Below are 22,242 nucleotides of genomic sequence, written 5' to 3'. Positions count from 1 at the left end.
TGACCCCAATCCCATAACCCCATACCCTCAGCCCCAACCCCTAACCCTCATGCCAAGCCCTGACTGGTTCGTCATTAGGGTCACGAGTTGGGGCTCTACCTTGTCCCTCAACCCTCATCCTGACCCCTACCCATAGCCCAAGACCACGTCAAGCAAAGCCAAGGCTGGGTGGGTGATGGGGACAGACCTGGTGGCTTTGCGCCCGCCTGGCCGGAGAGGTGAGGGGGTGTGTGGCCGGATGGGAGACTCACTGTGCTCCCCGCCACCCAGATCTACGAGGGGGTGAGCAGTCTGCTGGACAAGCTGGGAGTCTGGTACCACCTGGCCAACGGCACCTCCGACCTCAAGGAGATGGCCCAGACGGGTCTACGCATCCTCGTGGGCTACATCATGCTGCAGGACCCCCAGGTGGGTCATCCTTTCTTGGGGCTCAGGGTGAGATTCCAGCCCTTGGGGCAGGGCAGGTGGCCCCATCTGATGTCCCATGTCCCCCCCCAGCTGCACTCGCTGGCGTACGTGAAGCTCCACAGCCTGCTGCAGACCGCCTCAGCCCCCAAAAAGGATGAGGCTTGCTACTTGCTGGGCAAGCTGGAGACCCCACTGCGACGCTCGCTGGAAGCCAAGTCGGAGACCTTCTCCTGGTTGGTGCCCATCGTCCGGACGCTCATGGACCAGTGCTATGAGACCCTACAGCTGCAGCTGTTCCTGCCTTCGCTGCCCCCCACCAATGGCAGCCCCACTTTCTACGAGGACTTCCAGCTCTTCTGCACCACCCCGGAGTGGAGGGGCTTCATCGAGAAGCACGTGGGTGCCGCGGGGCATGGGGTGACACCACTGTTGGGGGAACACCGTCCCAGGCTTAGAGATGGGTCTGTCCTGTGGTGGGGTCCCCATGTCACCACCAGGTTGGGACAGCCTGCAGGGGTGACCTCCAGGGCAGGGGATGCTCATAGCCTGGATGGTGGTTGGTGGGTGCCAAGCCCTGCAAATGCTTCTTCTCTCATCCTGGTTCTCTCGGTAGGTGCAGCCCACCATGGCCCAGTTTGAGATGGACACCTTCGCCAAGAGCCACGACCACATGTCCAATTTCTGGAACGCCTGCTACGATGCCATGATGAGCAGCTCTCAGCGGCGGGAGCAGGAGAAGGCGGCCAGCCGCAAGATGTTCCAGGTACTGCCTGCTCCTAGCCCTGGGGACATCACCCTGGGGATATGCTCCGCATCCTGGGGACAAGCTTCTCACCCCAAGGATGTGCTCCTCGCTCCAGGGATGTCATCCTAGGGACGTGCTCCTCTCCCTGAGGACATTAACCCTGGGGATGTGCTGTTCACCCTGGAGAGACCCTCAGCCTGGGGACACATGCTCCTCATCCTGGGGACATCATTCTGGGGATGTGCTTTTCATCCCAGGGATGTCCTCCTCGCCCTGGTTACATGCTCCTCACCCCAGGGACATCACCCAGGGACATCATCCTGGGGATGTGCTCCTCATCCCAAGGATGTCATCCTAGGGACATGCTCCTCGCCCCAGGGACATACTCCTCACTTTGGGAACATTAATCCTAGGGATTTGTTCTTCATCCTGGGGATGTCATCCTGGGGACATCCTCCCCACCCTGGGGCCATTGCCCTCTGGATGTTCTCCTCATTCTGGGGATATCATCCCAAGGATGTACTCTTCATCCCAGGGTTGTCATTCTGGGGAAGGGCTCCTCATCCTGGGGATTTGCTCATCATCTTGGGGATGTCATCCTAGGGATGTGCTCGTCACCCCAGGGACATGTTCCTCACCCTGGGGACATTAATCCTGGAGATGTGCTCCTCATGATGGGGATGTCATCCTGGGGAGATCCTCCTCGCTCTGGGGACATCATCCTTGGGATGGGCTCCTCATCCCAGGAACATCATCACAGGGACATCATTCTGGGCATGTGATCCTCACCCCTAGGATGTCACCCCAGGGACGTGCTCCTCACCCTGGGGACATTAATCCTGGAGATGTGCTCTTCATGACGGGGATGTCATCCTGGGGAGATCCTCCTCACTCTGGGGACATCATCCTTGGGATGGGCTCCTTATCCCAGGGACATCATTCTGGGGATGTGATCCTCACCCCTAGGATGTCACCCCAGGGACATGTTCCTCACCCTGGGGACATTAATCCTGGAGATGTGCTCCTCATGACGGGGATGTCATCCTGGGGAGATCCTCCTCGCTCTGGGGACATCATCCTTGGGATGGGCTCCTCATCCCAGGAACATCATCACAGGGACATCATTCTGGGCATGTGATCCTCACCCCTAGGATGTCACCCCAGGGATATGTTCCTCACCGTGGAGACATTAATCCTGGGGATGTGCTCTTCACCCTGGGGATGTCATCCTGGGGACATGCTCCTTACCCTGGGGACATTGCCCTTGTGAAGTGCTCCTCATCCTGGGGACGTTGTTCTGGGGACGTGCTCCTCATCCCAGGAACATCATCCCGGGGATGTGCTCCTCACCCCAAGTACATCATCCTGGCGACGTTCTCCTTGCCCCAGGGATGTCACCCCATGGACATGCTGCTCACCTCGGGAATGTCCCCGAACCCCAGCCCTGCTGTCACTTCATTCTCCTGTTCCCTTGGCAGGAGCTGGTGCTGGAGCCAGCGGCAAAACGCTCCAAGGCAGAAAACGCCCGGCACGCCAACGTGCTCAAGCAAGCCAACAACCACCACGGCACTGTGCTGAAGCAGTGGCGGTCCCTGTGCCGCCTCCTCACCTCGCCCCGCTCCGCCTGGGCTGACCGGTGAGCCCCCCCGCCTCGCTCCCCAGGGAGGGGTGGCACAACTGGGGGTCCCTGGTGTGCCTCACCCCCACCTACCCCACAGGAACCCACCAGAGGTTCGCTGGAAGCTGTCGAGCGCCGAGACCTATTCTCGGATGAGGTTGAAGCTGGTGCCTAACCTGAATTTCGACCAACACTTGGAGGCCAGCGCCCTACGGGACAACTTGGGTGAGACTGATGGGAATGGGGCACCCAGGAGTCCCCCCACATGCTGTGGGCAAGGGGATACCACTGGTTGGATGCACGTGGTGGGGTTGAGCTGGGAACTGTCATGGACCCTGCTGGAGTTGGGGATGGGATGGAGGCCCTTTGCAGGACTTGTCCCCTAGCTGTAGGGGGCCAGGAGAGGCTGCTGACCCCCTCTTCATTTCAGGAGCCGACCACCTCCACAACCCCACCGAGTCCCTCCCACTCGCCATGGCCAAGGAGGCCAAGGTGAGCGAGCTGGAGGATGACCAACTGGCCGAGGAGGACCTCCCCGTCCTGGACAACCAGTGAGTGTCCCCATCCCCTCCCATGGCACTGGCTCACCTGGGCTGGGGTGTCACCTGGTTCTCCTCACCCCTGGTGTCACCCAGGGCTGAGCCCAAGGAGCAGAACCAGCGGGAGAAGCTGGTGGTCTCAGAGGACTGCGAACTCATCACGACAGTGGCCGTTGTCCCCGGCCGCCTGGAGGTGACGACACAGCATGTCTACTTCTACGATGGCAGCAGCGAGAAGGAGGAGACGGAGGGAGGTAACAGCATGTGCTCCTTGGGGGGGTCCCTGCAGCCAGGTGGGGTGAGGAACCCCCCACCCAACCCATCTCCTCCAGAAGCCTATTACGCCGGGTGCTGGTTGTTTTGGGCGTGGGCTTCTCCCAGCCCCAGCGTGATGCTGGCCCCATCCCTGCTTCAGGAATTGGGGGTCCAGGTGGACAGTGACGTCCACAGGGCTTTTTGCCCCCCTCTCTTGTCAGGGATCGGCTACGACTTCAAGCGCCCCTTGTCCCACCTGCGAGAAGTCCACCTGCGTCGCTACAACCTGCGCCGCTCCGCGCTCGAGCTCTTCTTCATCGACCAAGCCAACTACTTCCTCAACTTCAAAAAAAAGGTGGTGACACCCTTTCCCCCCACCCAGGACCCCCCAGGGGATGCAGCACTGCCCAGGTTCTGGCCGCTCCACGTCCTTCCCTCCATCCCCCTAGGTGAGGAACAAGGTGTACTCCTGCATCCTTGGCCTGCGTCCCCCCAGCCAGATCTACTTCGGCAGCCGCTCGCCCCAGGAGCTGCTGAAAGCCTCAGGGCTCACGCAGGTACCAGCCCCGCCTTGCCCACTCCCACCCCATATCTCCCCTTCCCAGATGGCAAAGGGGAGGGTGCCAGCGTGGGATGGGGATGGCCATGGGTTGGAGATGATCATGAGACCAGGGGTGGCCGTGGGACCGGGGATGGCCATAGGATGAAGACGACTGTGGGACCAGGGATGGTCATGGGACTGGTGATGGCCATGGGATGAAGATGACCGTGGGACCAGGGATGGCCATGAGTTGGAGATGACTGTGGGACCATTGGGACTGATGGCCATGGGACTGGGGATGGCCATGGGACCAGGGATGGCTACAGGATGGGGATGGTTGTGGGACCTAAGATGCCTATGGCACCAGGGATGGCTGCAGGGTAGGAACATCCATGGGACCAAGGATGATCTGAGACCAAGGGTGGCCACGGGTCCAGGGGTGGCCATGGGACCAGGGATAGCCACAGAATGGGGATGGCTGTGGGACCTAAGATGGCCATGGGACGAGGGACAGCCATGGGGTGGCGACATCCATGGGACAAGGGGTGATCCGAGACCAGGGATGGCTGTGGGACCAGAGATGGTCGTGAGATAGGGATGGCCTTGGGACCAGAGATGGTCGTGGGATGGGTATGACTATGAGACCAGGGACGGCTGTGGTGCCAGGGATGGTCTGGGACAAAGGATGGCCATGGGACAGGAATAACTATGGGGTGGGGGTGTCTGCCCCCTCTCCTGCCCCTCCCCACCCCGAGCCCGTCTCAGCCACCCTCCCTTCCCTCCAGAAATGGGTCCTGCGGGAGATCTCCAACTTCGAGTACCTCATGCAGCTGAACACGATCGCGGGGCGCACCTACAACGACCTCTCCCAGTACCCCGTGGTGAGCCCCATGTCCCCCCCCAACATCCCCCCAGCGAGCCTGGGACCCCCTCCCCCCCTCAACCTCACCCACCTCCCGCCCCCACCCAGTTCCCCTGGATCCTGCGGGATTACATCTCAGAGACCCTCGACCTCACCAACCCAGCCGTGTTTCGGGACCTGTCCAAGCCCATCGGGGTGGCCAACGAGCGGCACGCCCGGGACGTGAAGGAGAAGTGAGTGTCCCCAAAAATGAGGGACGGAGGATGCGGGGAGAGCCTGGCTGGCTCCCGGTGGACACCCCCTGACCTCACCCCCAGGTACGAGAGCTTCGAGGACCCCACGGGCACCGTAGACAAGTTCCACTACGGCACGCACTACTCCAACGCGGCGGGCGTCATGCACTACCTGATCCGCACCGAGCCCTTCACCACCCTCCACATCCAGCTGCAGAGCGGCAGGTGGGCGCCCAGGGGGTAGACCCCGGGGAGGGGACATCGAGGGGGACGAGTGGGCTCCAACCAGGTGTCCTGTGCCACCAGGTTTGACTGCTCGGACCGGCAGTTCCACTCGGTGCCAGCGGCGTGGCAAGCCCGCATGGAGAACCCCGTGGACGTCAAGGAGCTCATCCCAGAATTCTTCTACTTCCCTGAGTTCCTGGAGAACCAGAACGGTAAGGGGGTACCCATCATGCCCACCATGGGGACAGCACCCATGGGAGCATGGTGGGGGTTGGGTGTCCCTCACCCCCTGCCTGCTCCTGCCTGCAGGCTTCGACCTGGGCTGCCTGCAGCTCTCCAACGAGAAGGTGGGTGACGTGGTGCTGCCCCGGTGGGCGCGCTCCCGTGAGGACTTCATCTACCAGCACCGCAAAGCCCTGGTGAGATGGTGCAGCTCATCCCAACCTCTCCTCTGCTCCCACCCCTTTGCGGGGGTCGTTACAGGGCGGTGGTGGGCATTCCTGGCCCACCCTGATACCCTATCCTTGGACAGGAGTCAGAGTATGTCTCAGCCCACCTCCACGAGTGGATCGACCTTATTTTTGGGTACAAGCAACGAGGCCCGGCCGCTGTGGAGGCCCTCAACGTCTTCTACTACTGCACCTACGAGGGTGAGCTGTGGGGCAGGGAGATGGGGGTCAGGGCGCACCTGCTAGGTGGCCCCCCATGACCATCTCCATCCTCAGGGGCCGTGGACCTGGACGCCATCGCTGATGAGACACAGAGGAAGGCTTTGGAGGGCATCATCAGCAACTTTGGGCAGACGCCCTGCCAGCTGCTCAAGGTAGCTCATACCCCCATCCCCAAATAATAGCCCCTTTCGGGGGGCTACCTCCCTGCTCATGGGTTCCCTCGTCCCCCCGCCAGGAACCCCATCCCGCCCGGCTGTCCGCAGAGAGCGCTGCCCAGAGGCTGGCCCGCCTCGACACCCGCTCGCCCAACATCTTTGAGAACCTGGACCAGCTCAAGTCCTTCTTTGTGGAGGTCAGGACAATCCTGGGGGCGTCCCTGGCTAGGAGTTGGGGGGTGGTGGTGGCCAGGAGGGTGCCCACCGGATGTTGTCTCCCCACAGGGCATCAGCGATGGGGTGGCCCTGGTGCAAGCCGTGGTCCCCAAGAACCAGGCGCACTCCTTCATCACTCAGGGATCACCCGATGTCCTGGTGAGTGCAGGGAAACTGAGGCATGGGTGCATGCCGCATGCCAGGACCCAACCCCAGGAGGCCTCCAGTGGTGGGAGCTGTGTCACCTCCATCTCCATCTCTGCCCAGGTCACTGTGAGTGCCAACGGCTTGTTGGGGACCCATAACTGGTTACCCTACGACAAGAACATCTCCAACTACTTCAGCTTCACCAAAGACCCCACCGTCTCCAATGCAAAGTGAGCTGATGCGTGGTCCTCAGGGATGGTCCCCAAAGGTGCCACCAGCCCACCTGTGGCTCTGCCACCTTCCCATGTCCCTCCCCACCAGGACCCAGCGTTTCCTGCAGGGCCCCTTCGCCCCCGGCGCGGATCTCTGCTCCCGCACGCTGGCCGTGTCCCCCGACGGGAAGCTGCTCTTCAGTGGGGGACATTGGGACAACAGCCTCCGCGTCACCTCACTGGCCAAAGGGAAGGTTGTTGGGCACATCACCAGGCACATAGGTATGTCCTCCTCTGGTGATGAAGGTCCAATGATGCCTCGATGGGTTTCTAGGGCCATGGCGGGAGGCAAGAGATATAAGAGAGGGCAGGGGACATCTCCCAGTGTCCCCCATCTTCTGGGCATGGTCCAGGCTCCATCGCAGAGCTGGGCTGGGGTGAGGGTTAGCAACATCTCCAGACCCCAAACCCCATCTTGGTGCCATCCCGTGGAGTCAGGGTGCCGAGCACGGTGGGACGGGACCAGCAGCTCATGGTGTCCCTCTGGGTGTCACAGATGTTGTCACCTGCCTGGCGCTTGACCTCTGCGGCATCTACCTCATTTCTGGGTCCCGGGACACCACCTGCATGGTGTGGCAGGTCCTACAGCAGGTAGGTGGTTGACCCTTACCCCGTGCTCCAGCCAAGGGGAGCTCATGGTGGGTGCTGCCACCAGGTCACTGAGGTCCCCATGTCCCCAACGCCAGGGTGGGTTTTCCTGCGGCTTGGCTCCCAAACCTGTCCAGGTCCTGTACGGCCACGACGCCGAGGTGACGTGTGTGGCCATCAGCACCGAGCTGGACATGGCAGTGTCGGGCTCCAAGGTGAGCTTGGGTTGGTGGGGTGGATGATGGGATGGGTGGCACGGTGGGCAGTGCCACCCTCACCACTCCACGTCCCCTCCTTCCCATAGGACGGCACCATCATCATCCACACCATCCGCCGAGGTCTCTTCATCCGATCCCTGCGGCCGCCTGGCGAGAGCTCGCCCCCCACCGTTCTCTCCCACCTGGCCGTGGGGCCGGAGGGGCAGGTGGTCGCCCAGACCGCCGTAGGTCAACGAGCCTGCTTGAAGGTATGGCCAGGTGTCCCGGTGTCCCCTCCCTCGTCACCGTCAGCGTGTGTGTCCTCCCGTCTTTGCTCTGTCTTTCAGGACAGGTTTGCGCTGCACCTCTACTCGGTGAACGGGAAGCACCTCTCCTCTGTCCCGCTGGACGAGGAGGTGACGGCCATGTGCCTGACGGAGGAGTTCGTGGTGCTGGGGACCATGCAGTGTGGGCTGGAGATCCGTGACCTCCAGAGGTGAGGGACACCACCCACCTTGTCCCACCAAAACCACCCCTTTGGGGTGCCTGGAAGAGGTTCAAGGGATCCCATCCCAACACTCGTCTTCTCACAGCCTCAGGGCAGCCGTGCCCCCCATGCCCATGCGGGTGCCCGTCCACAGCGTGTCCGTCACCAAGGAGAAAAGTCACATCTTGGTGGGGTTGGAGGATGGCAAGCTCATCGTGGTGGGGGCTGGGCAGCCCGCTGAGGTGAGCGTGGACCCCCACCCCAGGTGGTGGTGGGGCTGGGGAGGTGTCATGCCTCAGTGGCCACTGGGTGCTGCTGGGCTGGGGACCTTTGCATGTCCTCCTTGGTCTCCAGAGCAGAGGGGGACAGAGGTGGGGTGGGGGAGATATGGGAAAGGGATATGGGAAAGAGAGGAGATGGGGATGAAGAATGGAGGTGGAGATGGAGGTGGGGAAGGGGATGGGGGTGGGGATGGGGGTGCAGGTGGCGGTGTAAATGGGGGTGGAGATGGTGGAGATAGAGGTGGGGAAGGGGAAGGGGATGGAGGGTGGGGATGGGGATGCAGGTGGAGGTGGAGAGGGGGATGGAGATGGTGGAGGTGGAGATGGTGGAGATGGAGGTGGGGAAGGGGAAGGGGATGGAGGGTGGGGATGGGGATGCAGGTGGAGATGGTGGTGGGAATGGGATGGAGGCGGAGATGGTGGGGATGGAGGTGGAGGTGGAGAGGGGGATGGAGATGGAAATGGTGATGGATGTAGGGAAGGGGATGGAGGTGGAAATGGGGAAGGGGAAGTGGGTGGAGATGGAGATGAGGAAGGGTGTGGAGGGTGGGGATGGGGAAGGGAAAGGGGATGGAGGTGGAGAAGGGGATGGCAATGGGAGAAGGGATGGGGATGAGAAAGGGGTTGAGTGTGGATGGAGAAAAGAAAGGGGGTTGGAAGGTGACGTGGATGATGATGGGGAAGAGGCTGAGGGTAGTGGGTGTTTGGAAGGGAACAGGGATGGAGAAGGGAATGAGGACAGGGATTTGGAAGGGGACAGGGAAGCAAGTGGACATTTGGAAGGAGATGGGGATCTGGGAAGAGGATGAGGATAGTGACGGAGAAGAGGATGGGGATGAAGAAGGGAATAAGGATGGAGATGGAGAAGTGGATGAGGATTTGGAAGGGGATGAAGATGAAGAGTGGGGTGAGGATGGGGACGGAGATGGGGATGGAGAAGGGGATGAGAAAGAAGAGTGGGATGAGGATGGGGAGGCAGATGGCAAGTTGGAAGGGAATTGGGATGGAGAAGAGGATGAAGATGGAGAAGGGGATGGGGATGCAGAAGGGGATGGAGAAGGGGATGAGAAAGAAGAGTGGGATGAGGATGGGGAGGCAGATGGCAAGTTGGAAGGGAATTGGGATGGAGAAGAGGATGAAGATGGAGAAGGGGATGGGGATGCAGAAGGGGATGAAGAAAGGAATAAGGCCGGGGATGGAGAAGGGGATGAAGATGAAGAGTGGGATGGGGATGGAGAGGCAGATGGCAAGTTGGAAGGGAATTGGGATGGAAAAGAGGATGAAGATGGAGAAAGGTATGGGGATGAAGAAGGGAATAAGGACGGGGATGGAGAAGTGAATAGAGATTTGGAATGGGATGAGGAATGAGGATGGAGAAGGGGATGAGGATGAAGAGTGGGATGAGGATGGGGATGGAGAAGGGGATGGCAATTTGGCAGAGGATGGGGATGGAGAAAGGGGACGGGAATCTGGAAGGAGGTGGAGATGGAGAAGGGGATGAGGAATGGGGATGAAGGAGAGAATAAGGATGGGGATGGAGAAGAGGATGAAGATGGAGGAAGGGGACGGGAATCTGGAAGGGGGTGGAGATGAAGAATGGGGATGAAGAATGGGGATGAAGAATGGGGATGAAGAATGGGGATGAAGGAGGGAATAAGGATGGGGCTGGAGAAGCGGATGGGGATGGAGAAGGGGATGGGGATCGAGAAGGGGATGAGAATGGCATGGAGAAGAGGCTGGTCTTGGGGAAGGGGATGAGGATTCAGAAAGGGACGTGGGCCGGGCTGGGGACGTGGGGTCCGTGCTGATGACCCCCCACTCCCCCACCCCACCCCACCCCACCCCTCGCCCAGGTGCGGCCGGGCCAGTTCCACCGGCGGCTGTGGCGTTCCACGCGCCGCATCTCCCAGGTGTCGGCTGGCGAAACGGAATACAACCCCCCCGAGGGCAAGTCCTAGGCTGGCACCCACCACCCACCCCCCCACCCAGGGTGTCCCGCACCCCCTGGGCACGGAAAGACGGGGGGGGGGGGATGACACCCCCCCACCGCCCCCCAAATTTGGCGGAGGGGGGGGTGTGGGGGGGGAGGGGAGGGGGATGCCGGAGAGCCCCACGCTCTGCCTGCGCAGCCCCTCGCCCGTGGCCTTATCCAGCCCCCACCCCCCCCACCACCCCAATTTTAGGGGGGCGTCCCCCCCCCCGATTCCCGCGGAGGGACGGGGGCGAGGAGGAGGCGGGGACCCCTCGCTGGGAAGGGGGGTGCCATGTCGTCGTGTGTGTCGTCGTGTCCCCCCCTGCCCCCCAGCCATGCCCGCTGGCCAGGAGCCGGACGGTGTGTCTGTGTCCCTCCCCCCCCCCAATCCGTTTTTTTCTATCCGTTTTTAGGTCTTTTACAGAAAAAAAAAAAAAAAGAGAAAAAAAAAAAAAGGAAAATTAATAATAATATATCTATGGGAAATAAACGTGTGCAAGGCCCTTGTCTGCCCACCGCCCCCCTCTGCTCTGTCCCCCTCCCCATGTCACCCCCCCCCTCTGGTGCGTCTGCCAGCCTGGGACGTGGGGACAAATGTGTCACGAGTGTGTGAGGTCTCAGCAGCCAGACACTGACATGTCACGAGTGGGGGGGCGGTCTCAGCAGCCAGACACACCTCCATGTCATGAGTGTGGGGGGGGTCTCAGCAGCCAGACACTGACATGTCACAAGTGTGTGGGGTCTCAGCAGCCAGGCACCTCCATGTCATGAGCACAGGGGGTCTCAGCAGCCATGCACCCCTGTGTCACAAGTGGTGGGGGTGTCTCAGGAGTTGTGTTCCCACATGTCATGAGTGTGGCGGTTCTCAGCAGCCCTATCCCCCTGTGTCACAAGCGTGGGGGAGGTCTCAGCAGCCACATGTCACAAGTGTTGGGGGGGGGGGGGTGTCTCATCAACTGTACACCCATGTGTCACAAATTGGGAGGGGGGGGACAGGTCTCAGCAGCTGTGTACTCGTGTCATGAGTGGGGGGGGAAGGGGGGGGGTCTCACCAGTCGCAAGCACAAGGGGCTCAGCAGCCATGCGACAACATGTCATGAGTGTGGGGGGGTCTCAGCAGCCCTGTACTCATGTCATGAGCGTGGGGGGTCTCAGCAGCCCTGTACCCATGTGTCACAAGTTGGGGGGGGGCGGGGAACGTGTCTCAGGAGCTGTGCACCCACGTCACGAGCGTCGGGTGGTCTCAGCAGCTGTGTACCGACATGTCATGGGGGTGGCGCAGTCTCAGCAGCCATGCAGCCCTGTGTCATGAGTGTGGGGGGGTCTCGGCAGCCCTGTGCCCCCCGTGTCACGAGTGTGGGGGGTCTCAGCAGCCCTGTGCCCCCCGTGTCATGAGCGGGGGGGGGGGGGGGTGTGTCTCGGCAGCCCTGTGCCCCCATGTCATGAGCTCAGGGCAGCTGGGCTCTCAGCAACCCTGTGTGCACGTGTCACGAGCACGTGCGGCCTCAGCCCTCAGCAACCCTGTGCCCACGTGTCACGAACGTGCCAGGTCTCAGCAGCCAGGCACCCACGTGTCACGAGCATGGGGGATCTCAGCAGCCCCGTGCACATGTAGCACGAGCACGCCAGGTCTCAGCCAGCCTTCCTTGTTCCCCCACGGGGCTCTGGAGCCAGCCACTGTCCCCAGGGAGCTGGCAGGCTGTCCCCGTGCTGTCCCAGGGAGGCTGAGTGTCCCCAGCCACAGCGCCCGTGTCCTCCCTTGGCCCTGCCACCCCCGGGGGGGCCCCATGGCCGGCAGCGACCTCTGTCCCCGGCCAAGGCTGGCTGCGGGTGCCCACGGCGTCACGTGGAGCGGGCACCAGAGAGGCCACCAGAGCCACCGGAGGCCGAGCCAGGAGCAGCCGCGGCACCGGACGGAGGGATGGACGGACGGACGGACAGGTGGGCAGGGGGAGGGATGGGTGCTCTGGGTGCCACCAGGATCTTCGCCCCGGACAGCCTTGCGGTGGGTGCCCTGGGTCTGGGTGGGGACACCGAGGTCACCCCGCCAGAGGATCCGGGTGTCACCATCCCACCTGGAACTGGGAAGGTGTCACTGTCCCCATGTCCTGGGCCCAGGTGGCCTTGGTGGCCCAGTCCCATGTGTCCCAGTCCCATGTGTCCCAGTCCCAGGTGGCCCAGTTTCCTGGTCCCAGGCATCCCTGTTCCCAGTGTCCTTATCCCAGACGACCTGGGTGTCCCAGTCCCAGGTTTCCCATTCCCATAGGTCCCAATCCCAGTGTTCCTGTTCCTAGTATCCCTGTCTCAGGTGATCCAGGTGTCCCAGTCCCAGGTGTCCTGGTCCCATACGTCTCTCTTTCCAGTATCTCCATCCCAAGTGACCCAGGTTTCCCAGTCCCAGATGTCTCTGTTCCCAGTGTCCTTATCCCATGTTATCCAGGTGTCCCTGTGCCAGCATCCCTGTCCCAGGTGCCCCAGCTTTCCCGGTCCCATGTGTCTGAGTCCCCGGTGTCCCAGTCCCAGGTTTCCCAGTCCCAGGCATCCCTGTTCCCAGTGTTCCCATCCCAGGGTGACCCAGGTGTCCCGGTCCCAGGTTTCCCATTCCCGTAGGTCCCAGTCCCAGGTTTCCCAGTCACAGGCATCCCTGTTCCCAGTGTTCCCGTCTCAGGGTGACCCAGGTGTCCCGGTCCCAGGTTTCCCATTCCAGTAGGTCCCACTCCCAAGTGTCCCTGTTCCTGGTGTCCCTGTCCCATATGTTCCAGTTCCAGGTGTCCCTGTTCCCAGTATCCCAGGTGTTCCCAGTCCCAGGTGTCCCGGTCGCATATGTCTCTGTTTCCAGTATCTCCATCCCAAGTAACTCAAGTGTCCCTGTCCCATACATCCCTATCCCATGTGTCCCAGTCCCAGGTGTCTCAGTCCCATGGAGGTTTAGGTGTCCCTGTCCCATATATCCCAATCCCATATGTCCCTCTCCCAGGTGATCCAGTCACAGGTTTCCCAGACCCATACGTCCCAAATCCAGGTGTCCCTGTTCCAGGTGTCCTAGTCCTAGGTTTCCCAGTCCCAGGTGTCCCTGTCCCAGGTTTCCCAGTCCCAGGTCTCTCTGTTCCCAGTGTCCCTGTCCCAGGTGATCCTGGTGTCCCAGTCCCATGTGTCCCAGTCCCAGGTGTCCCAGTCCCATGTGACCCAGATGTCCCAGTCCCATGTGTTCCGGTCCCAGGTTTCCCAGTCCCAGATATCCCTGTCCCAGGTGCCCCAGATGTCCCAATCCTACACGTCCCAGTCCCAGATGTCCCAGTCTCATGTGTCCCAGTCCCCGGTTTCCCAGTCCCAATTGTCCCAGTCCTGGTGTCCCTGTCCCAAGTGACCCAGATGTCCCACTCCCACGTGTCCTAGTCCCAGATGTCCCAGTGTCCTGCCGAGACCGAGGGAACCCCCAGATTTTTGCCGAGTGGGGGGGGCACACACACATACCTCCCCCCGGGCTGCCCAGCACCGCCCCCACCCAAACCACCCCTCGCTGCTGGGTCCCACGGTGGGGGGGGCCCAGCCCATCACCCCCCCACACACAGCCCCCCCCCCCCCCCCAGGGCACAGGGACCCCCAGCAGCCACCTCCGTGCCTACAGGTGTGGGTGCAGGATGGGTGCAGGGGTTTTTTTGGGGGAGGGGGAGAGGGTGCAGGGCAGGCTCCCCCCCTTCCTGCTCCCTGTGCCCCCCCCTCCGCAGCACCAGCAGGTGGCTAGGAGCCCCCCTGGAGCAGTTGCCCACCCCGGCGCTGACCCTGGACCAGGCGACTGTGCGGCGCAACGCCGAGCACATGCGGGAGCGCTGCCAGGCCCTGGGCCTCCGCCTGCGCCCCCACGTCAAAACCCACAAGACACTGTGAGTGTCCCCCCCGACCACCACCACCACCCGCACCAGAATCTCCCATCACGCCCTCCCCCAGCATCCCCCGTCTCCCCCCACCCCCAGAATCCCAGCATCTCCCCCAGCATCCCTCCAGCAACATCCCAGTAACCCCCCTGGCATCCCCTCAGCATCCCCCATCTTCCCCTCCAGCATCCCCCACACACACCCTCCCCCTGGGCACCCCCCCATCTCCCCCCCCCCCCCAGAATCCCAGCATCTCCCCCAGCATCCCTCCAGCAACTTCCCAGTATCCCTTCCACCATCCCCCCATTCTCCCCCTGAGCATCCCCCCCCATATTGCCCCCAGCGTCCCCCCCAGTAGCCCTCCCAGCATCCCTCTGCCTTCCCCCCAGCATCCCTCCGGCATCCCCTCACTTCCCCCCCCTCCAGCATCCCCCCACCTTCTACACCAACATTCCCCCCCCATCATCCCTCCAGCATCCTCCCGGTATCCCTCCCAGCGTCCCTCCACCTTCCTGCCCAGCATCCACCCAGTATCCCTTCACCTTCCACACCAGCATCCCCCCCATCATCGCTCCAGCATCCTTCCAGCACCCCCCCGCGCCCCGCCCTCAGCTCCCCTCACCTTCCTTCCCCCCAGCATCCCCCCCAGTATCACCCCCAGTATCGCTCCCAGTATCCCCTCCACCTTCCCGCCCAGCATCACCTCACCTTCCCCCCAGCATCCTCCTACCTTCTATACCTGTGTGCCCAGCATCCCCCCAGTATCCCCCCACCTTCCTCCCCAGAAACCCCCCCCGGCGTCTTCCCCAACATCCCCCTCCCAGTATCCCCCCCAGTATCCCCTCGCTTTCCTCCTCGGCATCCCCCCACCTTCTACACCAGCATCCCCAGTATCCCTCCAGCATCCTCCCCAGCATCCTCCTCACCTTCTACACCAGCATCCCCAGCATCCCTCCAGTATCCCCCCAACTTCCTCCCCAGAAACCCCCCAGCATCCCCCCCCAGCATGCCCCCCCAGCATCCCTCCAGTATCCCCCCACCTTCCTCCCCAACATCCTCCCACTTTCTACACCAGCATCCCCGACATCTCCCCCAGTATCCCCCCACCTTCCTCCCCAGCATCCTCCTCACCTTCTACACCAGCATCCCCAGCATCCCTCCAGTATCCCCCCACCTCCCTCCCCAGAACCCCCCCCACGTCTTCCCCAACATCCCCCCCCAGTATCCCCCCAGCATCCCCTCACCTCCCTCCTCAGCGTCCTCCCACCTTCTACACCAGCATCCCCACCATCCCTCCAGTATCTCCCCACCTTCCTCCCCAGCACTCCCCAGCGTCCCCCCAGCATCGCCCCCCCCATCCTTCCCAGCATCTCCTCACCTTCCCCCCCCAGAATCCCCCCACTTTCTACACCAGCATCCCCAGTACCCCTCCAGTATCCCCCCAGAATCCCCCCACTTTCTACACCAGCATCCCCAGTATCCCTCCAGCATCCTCCCCAGCATCCCCCCACCTTCTACACCAGCACCCCCAGCATCCCTCCAGTATCCCCCCACCTTCCTCCCCAGCACTCCCCAGCGTCCCCCCAGCATCGCCCCCCCATCCTTCCCAGCATCTCCTCACCTTCCCCCCCCCAGAATCCCCCCACTTTCTACACCAGCATCCCCAGTATCCCTCCAGCATCCCCCCAGAATCCCCCCATCTTCTACACCAGCATCCCCAGTATCCCTCCAGTATCCCCCCACCTTCCTCCCCAGCACTCCCCAGCGTCCCCCCAGCATCGCCCCCCCATCCTTCCCAGCATCTCCTCACCTTCCCCCCCCCAGAATCCCCCCACTTTCTACACCAGCATCCCCAGTATCCCTCCAGCATCCCCCCAGAATCCCCCCATCTTCTACACCAGCATCCCCAGTATCCCTCCAGCATCCCCCCAGCATCCTCCCCAGCACTCCCCATCCTCCCCCCAGCACCCCCTCACCTTCCCCTCCCAGCACCCCCGCCATCGCCCCCTCACACCCCACACCCGCCCCCCCCCTCCCAGAGAAGGTGCCGAGCTGGCAACGGGTGGCACCCGCCGGGGCATCGTGGTCTCCACCTTGGCCGAAGCTCGTTTTTTCGCGGCGGGGGGGTTCGATGACATCCTCTACGCTTACCCGCTGCCGGGGGGGCGGCTGGAGGAATGCGCCGCCCTGGCCCAACGCCTTCAAGCCTTCCAGCTCCTCCTCGACAGCCCCCAGGCCTTGGCCCTCCTGCGCCGGCGCCCGCTGCCCCCCGGCAAGCGCTGGCTCGTCTGGCTCAAGCTCGACTGCGGCAACGGCAGGGGTAGGTGACTCCCCCTCACACATCCTCCCCCCAAAAAAATAGCCCCCCAAATCCCACCAGTGCCTGGCGTGCTGCAGAGTTGGGGGGGGGGGTTGGAATGCAGAGGTGGTGTCTTCCCCAAGGGTGTTTTCATCCATCCTTAGGATGCTCAGGGGGGTGGGATGCTCCGTGTTCCCCCCAGCCCCACCATCTCAGCCAGGATGGGGCATTTCAGCGCCCCCCCTCCTCCTCCCCCCAAAGTCATTCTTCAAGGATGCTCCGTGGGAAGGGATGTTCCATGTCCTCCCCAGTGCCCTAGACCTGCTATCTCCAACCAGAATACTGTCTCCCTCCTCCATGGGGAGAGACGTCCCCCCGAAACCCCCAGCTCCACCATCTCCAACCAGGATGGGGCATTTTAGACCCCCCCCCCAAAAGTCGTTATTCAAGGATGCGCCACTAGGGATGGATGCTCCATGTCCCATCAACCTCAAGCCCCCAGAACCACCATCTCAACCAGGATGGGGCATTCAAGACCCCTCCCCCTCAAAAGTCATTCTTCAAGGGTGCTCCATGGGAAGGGATGTTCCATGTCCTCCCCAAGCCCCCAGACCCATCAGCTCCAACCAGGATGGGACGTTTAAGCCCCCTCCAAAAGTCAATATTACGGATGCTCCTTTGGGGATGGATGCTCCATGCCCCACCAACCTCAGGCCCCCAGAACCACCATCTCCAACCAGGTTGGGGCACTTAACCCCCACCTCCCAAAAGTCATTATTCAAGGATGCTCCTTTAGGGATGGATGCTCCATGCCTCATCAACCTCAAGCCCCCAGAACCACCATCTCAACCAGGACGAGGCATTTCCGCCCCCCCTCAAAGTCATTCTTCAAGGATGCTCCATGGGAAGGGATGTTCCATGTCCTCCCCCAGCCCCACCATCTCCAACAAGGTTGAGGCATTTAAGACCCCTCCCAAAGTCATTATCCAAGGATGCTCCCTTGGGGATGGTTGCTCCATGCCCCATCACCCTCAAGCCCCCAGGCCCACCATCTCAGCCAGGATGGGGCATTCAAGATGTCTCTTCAAAGGTCATTCTTCAAGGATGCTCCATGGGAAGGGATGCTCCATGGGAAGGGATGTCCTCCCCAAGCCTCCAGACCCACCATCTCCAACAAGGATGGGCCATTTAAGACCCCTCCCAAAGTCATTATCCAAGGATGCTCCACTGGGGATGGATGCTCCATGCTCCATCAACCTCAAGCCCCCAGAACCACCGTCTCAACAAGGATGGGCCATTTAAGTCCCCTCAACTCCCATCTTCACCCACCCATCACAGGGATGCTCCATGGGGAGGGATGCCCCATGTGCCCCCAGACCCACCAGCTCAACCAGGATGGGACATTTAAGACCCCTCCCAAAAAAAGTCATTCTTGAAGTCTGTGCCATGGGGCAGAGATGGCCCAAAGCCCCCAGGATGGGACATTTAAGCCCCCCCCGACCCCATTTTCACCCACTACAGGGCTGCTCCACTGGGGGGGTGGTGCCCCGTGTCCCCCCAGTCCCCTATCCCCACCATCTCGCCCAACTTGGGGCACCAAACGCCCCCACCCAACACCCACACACCCCCCACCCATGATGTCTGGACCCTCCTCTCCACCGGCAGCCGGCGTGCGGCCCACGGACCCCAGTGCCTTGTCCCTGGCCCGGGCCATCGCCGAGGAGGCACCGGAGGAGGTGACATTGGTGGGGGTCTACGCTCACTGCGGGGACACCTACGGCTGCCGCGATGTCCCCGCCATCCAAGCCATCGCCCGGGCCACCACCGCCGCCGTGCTGGACTTCGTCACCGCGTGAGTGGCCCAAAGCCGGCATGGGCAGGGTTAAGGGGGTCGTTTTGGGGGAGGGAGGGTGTCACGTTGGCCACCATGGGGGGTGGGGTGGGGTGTGTGTGTGTCCCCTCCCTGCCCCACCTCTTCCCCACCTCATAAACCCCCACCCCCCCCCCACCCCGGCGGCTGGTTGTAAATGCAAATCACCCCCATAAAAGGGGGCCTTACAAAGCCCCCCCGGGGAGCCGGAGGGGGATGTTGGCATCTCCGGTCACCTTTGATGTGGCTTTGGTGGCGGGTTGTGACCTGTGTCATTGTTGTGTGTGTCCCCCCCCCGCCCTTGCCACCCCTTTTGTCCCAGGGGGGTTTTGCATCCTGGAGGGAATTGCTGCCGGATGGTTCTTACTTGTGTGTGTGGGGGGGGAGTCCCCTGGGACCTCCATCCCCCCCCCTCCCCGTGCATGGGGACGTGCTGTGACACATCTGGGGTGCTCAGGCACATCGAGGGGGAAGGGGGGTCTCTGGCACGTCTCGGGGGGGTCTCTGCAACATGTCAGTGGGTCCGTGGCACACCTGTGGGGTGTCCCTGACACATCTGGGGGGTCCCTGACGCATCTCAGGGGGTCTCTGCAACACCTGGGGGGTCCCTGCAACACCTGGGGGGTCCCTGGCACATCTGGGGGGGGTCCCTGACACATCTGGGGGGTCCCTGATGCATCTCAGGGGGTCTCTGCAACACCTGGGGGGTCCCTGGCACATGGGGGGGGGGGTCCCTGACACATCTGGGGAGTCTCGGGTCCCTGACACATCTCAGGGGGTCTCTGCAACAGCTGTGGGGGTCTCTGGCACATCTGGGGGGGCCTCTGGCACATCTGGGCCGGGTCCCTGGCACATCTGGGGGGTTTCTGGCACATCTGGGGGTGCTCCCAGGTACATCTGGGGGTGCTCTGTCACATCTGGGAGCTCCGGGGCACATCTGGGGGTGCTCTGACACAGCAGGGGGGAGTGTATCCGGGGGGTGGGGGTCCCCAGGAACATCTGGGGGTGTTTTCACACATCTTGGGGAGTCTCCAGCATATCGGGGCAGGGGGGTGGGGCTCCAGCACATCTGGAGTGAGTCTGACACATCTGGAGGCTCCCAGAAACATCTGAGGGTGTCACTGGCACATCTGGCATTTCCCAGGCACATCTGGGGTACCCCGACACATCTTGGGAGGTCCCCAGCACAGCTGGGGAGTCTCCAGTACATCTGAGAGCTCCCAGAAACATCTGGGGTTGCCCTGGCACATCTTGGGGGGGGAGCTCCAGCACATCTAGGGGTGTTGTGGCACATCTGGGATCTTCCGGGCACATCTGGGAGTGAGTCAAACACATCTGGGGGATCTCCAGCTCTTCTGGGTGGGTCTCTGGCACATCTGGGGGCTCCTGGGCACATCTGGGGATGACTAGGAACATCTGGATGCTGTCCTAGGTCCATCAGGAGATGTGCTCTGGCATATCTGCGGGGGGGGGGGAGCACCCTGCCTTGAGCATTTGGGGGTTCTCTATTGCATCTGGGGGCTCTCTGGCACATCTGGTGCTCCCTGAGGCATCTCCACCTCCATTCCCTCTCCTGTGGCACCCAGGGGTGATGGATTCATCTCCCGTCCTGCTCCTGTGGCACCCACTGGTGATGGATCTATTTCCAGTCCTGCTACTGTGGCACCCTGGGGTGGTGGACCCACCTCTGGTCCCACTCCCTGTGGCGCCTGGGGGTGATGGACTCACCCCTGGTCCTGCTCCTGTGGCATCCAGCAGTGATGGACCCACCTCTGGTCTTGCTCTTATGGCACCAAGGTGATGGACCCACCTCTGGTCCCACTCCCATGGCACTTGGCGATAACGGACTCATCTCCTGTCCTGCTCCTATGGCACCCAAGGGCGACGGACCCACCTCTGGTCCCACTCCCCACGGTGCCTGGGGGTGATGCCCCCCACCCTGGCCATTCCCCGGCCACTCAGAGGGTCCCATGTGCCAGCAGGCTGCGGCAGGCGGGCGTGCCATGTCCCCAGGCCAGCATCGGCTCCACGCCATCCTGCAGCCACCCAGTGCCAGAGATGGCCCAGCTCACCGAGCTCCACCCGGGCAACTACCTCTTCTACGGTGAGCTGGTTGGAACCACCATCACCACCACCCTGGTGTGACAACCTCCCCCCCGCCCCCCAGCCAGGGCGGGGACGCATCCCAACCTGGGCTGGGCACCTTCTTCTCCCAGACCTTCAGCAGACCCTGCTGGGTTCCTGTAAGCCGGAGGAGGTGGCCATCCGTGTCCTCACCAGGGTCATCGGTCACTACCCCCACCGCAACCAGCTGCTGGTGGACTGCGGGTGGGCTGCCCTCAGCCTCCACGGCCGTGACCAAGCGCCCACGGGCTGTGCCACCATCGAGGGGCACCCCCAGCTCAGGTGAGCACCGTGCGGGGCGGACATGGGTGGTGGGAGGGGACGCACGGGTGGGGACGTGACGGCGTGTCCCCCCAGGCTGGTGGGGCTGACGCAGGAGCACGGGCAAGTGGAAGCCATCGACGGCCGGTTGGACTTTGAGCGCTTCCCATTGGGCAGCATCCTGGCTCTCATCCCCTTCCATGTGAGTACCAGCCCCATGACCCCCCGTCATGTCCCATGACCCCGCGTCATGCCAGCTCAGCATCCCTCCCCACCGCAGGCCTGCGCCACTGCTGCCATGCACCCTGTCTACTACGTCCACGCCGAGGGGAAGGTGGTGGAGCTCTGGCACCCCGTCCGCGGCTGGTAGGGAGGAGAACAGGGAGCTGCTGCCAGGGTCCTGCACCCACACCAGGGTGTTGCGCCCACGCCGACACCCCGCGCCCGCACCGAGGTCCTGCACCCACGCCAAGACCCTGCACCCATCCTGGGGTCCCAAAACCATCCTGGAGTCCCACACCCATGCCAGCATCCTGCACCCACACAGAGACCAGGCAACCAAACCAGGGTCCTCCTGCACCCACGCTGAGGTCCTGCACCCACGCCAAGACCCTGCACCCATGCCAGAGTGCTGCTGCTTCACCCATGCTGGGGTGCTGCTTCCACTTGGAGACTCCGCACCCACACCAACACTGCACCTGTGCTGTGGTCCCGCATCCATATATTGAGGCCATGCACCCACGCCGGGATCCTGTGCTTGCACCGAGGTCCTGCACCCATGCCAAGACCCTGCACCCATCCTGGGGGTCCCACACCCATGCCAGCATCCTGCACCCACGCCAGGGCCAAGCACCCAAACCAGGGTCCTGCTGCACCCACACCAAGACTCTGCACCCATGCTGGGGTCCCGCACCCATGAAGAGCCCCTGGACCCCCACCAAGGTCCTGTATCCATGTTGGGGTGCTGCACCCACGCTGAGACCTTGCACCCATGCCAAGGTCCCGCACGCAAACCGAGGTCCTGCACAAACACCGGGGTCCTGAACCCACTTGGAGACCCTGCACCCACACCAACACTGCACCCATGCTGGGATCCCCCACCCACGCCAGGGTCCTGCATCCCCCCCAGGGCCATGCACCCACGCCAGGGTCCTGCACCCGCGCTGAGACCCTGCACCCACCCCCACACCGGGCTCAATAAAGCTGCTTTTCCCATTCCTAGAAACTTTTCCCCCCGGGGCATGGAGGGGACAGGCCGTGGGGAGGCGGTGGAGGTGAGGGGACACCTTCCCCCCTGTCCCCGTTTGGACCAGTCCGGCCCCGCCCGGCCCTGCCCGCAGCGGGACGCGAACCGGCGGCCCCCGGAGCCGAGCCCGGCCCGAAGCGGGCCCGAGCCCAGCC

General features: G+C 62.6%; 2 protein-coding genes across 4 annotated transcripts in view; both read left to right on the top strand.

Annotated features, from left to right (window-relative positions):
• Window positions 1-10,951, top strand: part of NBEAL2 (neurobeachin like 2) — a 32,116-nt gene extending 21,165 nt beyond the window's left edge. Inside the window, exons 30-55 of the mRNA XM_074573867.1 lie at window positions 271-408; window positions 499-804; window positions 1,022-1,171; window positions 2,632-2,789; window positions 2,872-2,996; window positions 3,202-3,322; window positions 3,407-3,564; window positions 3,787-3,920; window positions 4,015-4,122; window positions 4,892-4,987; window positions 5,077-5,201; window positions 5,286-5,426; window positions 5,508-5,638; window positions 5,736-5,845; window positions 5,959-6,076; window positions 6,152-6,249; window positions 6,333-6,449; window positions 6,538-6,627; window positions 6,736-6,845; window positions 6,937-7,109; window positions 7,384-7,478; window positions 7,574-7,690; window positions 7,780-7,941; window positions 8,020-8,168; window positions 8,266-8,401; window positions 10,294-10,951. Coding sequence (XP_074429968.1) covers window positions 271-408; window positions 499-804; window positions 1,022-1,171; window positions 2,632-2,789; window positions 2,872-2,996; window positions 3,202-3,322; window positions 3,407-3,564; window positions 3,787-3,920; window positions 4,015-4,122; window positions 4,892-4,987; window positions 5,077-5,201; window positions 5,286-5,426; window positions 5,508-5,638; window positions 5,736-5,845; window positions 5,959-6,076; window positions 6,152-6,249; window positions 6,333-6,449; window positions 6,538-6,627; window positions 6,736-6,845; window positions 6,937-7,109; window positions 7,384-7,478; window positions 7,574-7,690; window positions 7,780-7,941; window positions 8,020-8,168; window positions 8,266-8,401; window positions 10,294-10,398 — 3,471 coding nt within the window. The 3' untranslated portion in view covers window positions 10,399-10,951. The remainder of the gene's footprint in view (window positions 1-270; window positions 409-498; window positions 805-1,021; window positions 1,172-2,631; window positions 2,790-2,871; window positions 2,997-3,201; window positions 3,323-3,406; window positions 3,565-3,786; window positions 3,921-4,014; window positions 4,123-4,891; window positions 4,988-5,076; window positions 5,202-5,285; window positions 5,427-5,507; window positions 5,639-5,735; window positions 5,846-5,958; window positions 6,077-6,151; window positions 6,250-6,332; window positions 6,450-6,537; window positions 6,628-6,735; window positions 6,846-6,936; window positions 7,110-7,383; window positions 7,479-7,573; window positions 7,691-7,779; window positions 7,942-8,019; window positions 8,169-8,265; window positions 8,402-10,293) is intronic.
• Window positions 10,952-12,299: 1,348 nt separating this feature from the next.
• LOC141738545 (D-serine dehydratase-like) lies at window positions 12,300-22,061 on the top strand. Of its 3 annotated transcripts, XM_074573865.1 has the most exons (8): window positions 12,300-12,353; window positions 14,141-14,296; window positions 16,327-16,607; window positions 18,252-18,438; window positions 20,439-20,560; window positions 20,673-20,862; window positions 20,938-21,043; window positions 21,122-22,061. In XM_074573865.1, exons 1-8 carry the CDS (start codon window positions 12,334-12,336, stop codon window positions 21,209-21,211), a joined length of 1,152 nt encoding a protein of 383 aa, XP_074429966.1. In that variant the 5' UTR covers window positions 12,300-12,333; the 3' UTR covers window positions 21,212-22,061. The 3 variants fall into 3 exon arrangements, 2 of the variants coding, with proteins under 2 accessions (XP_074429966.1, XP_074429965.1); XM_074573864.1 differs by lacking the exon at window positions 12,300-12,353 and having other exon boundaries at window positions 13,677-14,296; XR_012585414.1 differs by lacking the exons at window positions 12,300-12,353; window positions 20,673-20,862; window positions 20,938-21,043; window positions 21,122-22,061 and adding an exon at window positions 20,043-20,253 and having other exon boundaries at window positions 13,677-14,296.
• Window positions 22,062-22,242: the final 181 nt, after the last annotated feature.

Source organism: Larus michahellis, chromosome 2 (assembly GCF_964199755.1).
Source record: "Larus michahellis chromosome 2, bLarMic1.1, whole genome shotgun sequence".
Classification (NCBI taxonomy): Eukaryota; Metazoa; Chordata; class Aves; order Charadriiformes; family Laridae; genus Larus; species Larus michahellis.
The sequence above is the reverse complement of the archived record's forward strand: the minus strand, read 5'-3'. Positions and strand labels throughout refer to the sequence as shown.